Source organism: Nicotiana tabacum, chromosome 10, assembly GCF_000715075.1.
Source record: "Nicotiana tabacum cultivar K326 chromosome 10, ASM71507v2, whole genome shotgun sequence".
NCBI lineage: Eukaryota > Viridiplantae > Streptophyta > Magnoliopsida > Solanales > Solanaceae > Nicotiana > Nicotiana tabacum.
In genome coordinates this window covers 161,884,905-161,888,806 of record NC_134089.1, presented here as the reverse complement: position 1 = coordinate 161,888,806, position 3,902 = coordinate 161,884,905, and the positions used below count along the sequence as shown (strand labels likewise).

Sequence of the window (3,902 nt, the reverse complement as noted above, 5' to 3'; positions counted from 1 at the left end):
GAAACATAATTTCTTAACTTTTCAGTGCACAGATCAATCCAAAGGATCCGAACCGCGGCGAGCAAGAATTTTATGAATTTCTAACACATGATCCTTACTTGACACCACGAGATTTGGTTTTCGAGTAGAAATTTTCACGGGACCTTACAGTAATAATATCAATTGTGGTGTTTGTTTATATCTTTCGTCTGTTATGTTCTATATGTAAGTATGAGGATTTTAAAAGTTAGTTTTTTCTGTACAATCCAATGTAAATCTTATGTTAACCCCTCAGAATTTTTCTCTTTGATCTGTGTTCTCTAGCTTTAATTTTGAGCTTCCTCGTCTATGTCAATTGGTTTTAAAAGGATTCTTCACTTCACTCTGTTGAATTGGAATCAAGACACTGTGAATGAAGCCAATGTTTATTAAGCACCCAACTTATAAGTTATAACAATGAAATCATACATTTTAAGTTATTCAAGATATATAATTCAACAAAAGAGATGACCAGTTAATTATCTGGTGATGTGAGCGATGAAAGACTCCGTTTGCTCCTTAGTAGCGCCACCATCTTTCACAGACATCTTGATAGCTTGGCTCAACGCTATCGCTCTCTGCCTCATCTCTTCTCCTTCAGGGGAAGTTATCAAAGTCCTCACTCCATTTTCAATTCTATCTGCTTTCACCAAGTCATCTTTGTGTGCCCAATCCTTCACTACTAGGCCAACTTTCAACACCTTTGTTATAAGCACGTCGTTGAATGGATTATCAGAGTGGATTGGCCAAGTTGCCATTGGCACTCCCATTGTTAGGCTTTCCAAGAAAGAGTTCCAACCCGAATGGAATAAATAACCACCTGTGGAAGGGTGTGCTAGAATTTCCATCTGAGGTACAAAATCTCTTGCTATTATTCCTCTTTCTGCTACTCTTTCTTCAAACCCTATTGGCAGCTCAATCTTCGGAACGTCTGTTGTAAAATCATTCCCCTTTTTATCTGCTTCTCTTAGAACCCATATGAACTTTTGTTCTGACCTCTCTAAACCAAGGGCAAGTTCAATAATTTGTTCAAGCGAGAAAGTTCTTGCTGTTCCAAATGAAACATAGATGACAGAATTCTTAGGTTGTTTATCAAGCCATTCAATACATCTGTGGCTTACTATTTTAGGTGAAGCAGAATACTCGTCGTTGTGTAAATAGACAGGATTGATCAAAGGACCAAGATCCCACAATGGCTTCTCGCTTTGTTTAGCGAGTGCATTTAGATACGGACCTTCTATATCTATACAGGTATTGAAGATTTCTCCAGATTTGAACGTCCAATCGCGTAACATCTTTATGAATTCCAGCATCTCTGGCGGATAACAGCTTTGGAATGAAGGAATGTGGTGTTGCAAAGGTAAGAACAAGTCATTGTTTTCTGCTGAACCGCTAACTTGTTGGAACAACGAACAAACAGTGAAAGCAGAGATGACATGAAAAATGTATGTCTCGACATTGGTTATTGAAATCACACCTTGAACAACTGATAGCATTATTGAGTCATGAATAATCACCACTCTTTTACAAGTGGTCAAAAGTTGATGACAAATTGCACATAGGGGCTCGCCTAGTAGTTCTAAGGATGCAAAGTACGACATATAGTTGTCGTCTTCCTTTTCAGCTGTAGTAGCACGAGCTGAAGGTATTGAAAGGTCATGGAATTGTATGTTGGGAAATTGATCAAGGTTTGATCCTTGTAACCGACGTTTCAGTTCTTGATTTCGTGCACCAATACTAACATAGTGGACTGGAATATCATAGGAAGAGATAAGACGAGAAAGGTGAAGAAATGGAGTTTGGTGCCCATATTCAGGAAAGGGCACCATAACCACAGCTACATTACTAGAGTTTGCAGATTAGTACCCAATAAAGTTCTTGCTTCAGATCCTATAAAAACGAGGTAGTAAATGAGAAAGAAATTAGCTCTGCTAAAGAGAATCATTTTAGTTCTCATCGTTATTTGTTGCTTAAACAGACCTCATATTTAAATATTTCTTCGTTATACTTTGGGTCCAAATATATCCTTGTCGTAATACTATTGATTCAAATATACCCTTCTTCTGTTAAGTTTGTCAAAGGTGGATATTCAACCCTACGTGCACTGATATTTGATGAGGTGGATATCACGTGACATGCCATCTCAGTGCCCCTAATCCATATATAAAAAACTAAAATTTGAAATATAATATTTTTCATGGTAGCAGTAATGTGTGGCAATAGTGGTGGAGGGGAAGAAAATTTTAGTGGTGGGAAATAATAGAAGAGAGATAAAATGGGTTAGAGGCGCTAAGGTGGCAAGCCATGTGGCATGGATCCACCCCATCAAATGTCAGTCTCACTTATGATTGAATGTCCAAGGTGGCAAGCCATGTGGCATTGATCCACCTCATCAAGTGTCAGTCCCACGTATGATTGAATGTTCACTTTAAACAAACTTAACGCAAAAAGAGTATATTTGAACCAATAGTATAAATAACATGGGTATATTTGGACTCAAAGTATAACGACGGATATATTTAAACCTTTTCTGATAGTAAAGAGATATACTTGGCCCTTTTCCGAATATTTTTTGATGAATTAAATACTTCAACCTAACTTAGTTGTTTGAAGGAGCAGTTTTTGCGGTAGTAAATGTAAAAGAAACGTCAAAATATGAGAACTTTAAGGCACAAAATGACAAGGAAAATAGTTGAGAGTTATGAAATTAATGAAAACATTAAGGTGCATAGTGGCAAAAAACCTGAGTAGAAAAGATATTTTCGCCGTCTCAAATTATCTGTCATGTTTTCTAAAAATAGTTATCTCAAATTATTTGTCATTTTACTAGTTTAAGATAAAATAAATTATTTTGCGGTAGTAAATGTAAAAGGAACGTTAAAATATGTAAACTTTAAGGCACACAATGACAAGGAAAATAGTTGAGATTTATGAAATTAATGAAGACATTAAGGTGAATAATGGCAAAAAAACTAAGTAAAAAAGATACTCTCTCCGTCTCAAATTATCTGTCATGCTTTCTAAAAACAATTGTCTTAAATTATTTGTAATTTTACAAGTTCAAGACAAATAAATTATATTTTTCTCATTTTACTCTTAATAATAATTATTCTTGAAGATGGAGATAGCACATAAATAAGATAGATATTCAATTAAGAGAGATTATATCTTAAGATATAAACAAGGATAAAAATAGTCCAACCCTCGTTCTAGTTAATATTTCTTAAGGGACATGTTAAAGAGAAACACGACAGATAATTTGAGACAAAAACACTAAAGGATATTGCTCGTCTACGAGAGATATGTTGCTCTACTTTAGACTAGAACAGTATTTTAAAATGCATTTTTGGGTGAGCCCTGGGGCGAGGCACATCAAAAATGTCCCGAGGCGATGGTGTGGGGAGAAATTCTCAAGAGGCATACGCCCATCATTTCGAGGCGTTCGCCCGGGTGTTCGAGGCGTTCGGGGTGTACGCCCGGGTATTTGAGGCGCGTTTTTGTAGTGAGGCGTAAGCTCTAGAGACTTTTTCAAATTAAAACAAAATTTGTTGAATAAGTCCTTTATATAATACCCAAATTCTCAAAAGTCAGCTTGTAATTACTCAAAAGTTTTAAAAAAGAACTGAAATGTATTAAATTTAAAAGTCAAGATCTTTTTTTATTGATTGAAGCCCTAATTTATTGTCTTTTTTTAATTCTTTTGCTAGTCTGCTAATATCTCCCAAAAGTAACGAATATTCAATTATTATTTTTTACAAATACAAAGAGAACTCAATTCTCCTTCGTAGCAGCAAGTTTAAAGTTTAAATTGCATGTTCGTCATCATTTTTGTTTCTTCGTATATAAAATTTTATTTTTTCCTACTCAAGTTGCTTGTGCTTGTA

The 3,902-nt window shown here is 35.4% G+C and overlaps 1 protein-coding gene across 1 annotated transcript; it reads right to left on the bottom strand.

The window, feature by feature from the left end:
• Positions 1-386: 386 nt before the first annotated feature.
• LOC107810448 (zeatin O-glucosyltransferase-like) lies at positions 387-1,870 on the bottom strand. Its single transcript, XM_016635233.2, has one exon. The coding sequence runs from the start codon at positions 1,845-1,847 to the stop codon at positions 498-500; it is 1,350 nt and encodes a 449-aa protein (XP_016490719.2). The 5' UTR covers positions 1,848-1,870; the 3' UTR covers positions 387-497.
• Positions 1,871-3,902: the final 2,032 nt, after the last annotated feature.

Bases quoted from the DNA above. Each gene is read 5' to 3' on its own strand.
- LOC107810448 (XM_016635233.2), bottom strand. From the start codon at position 1,847: ATGGTGCCCTTTCCTGAATATGGGCACCAAACTCCATTTCTTCACCTT.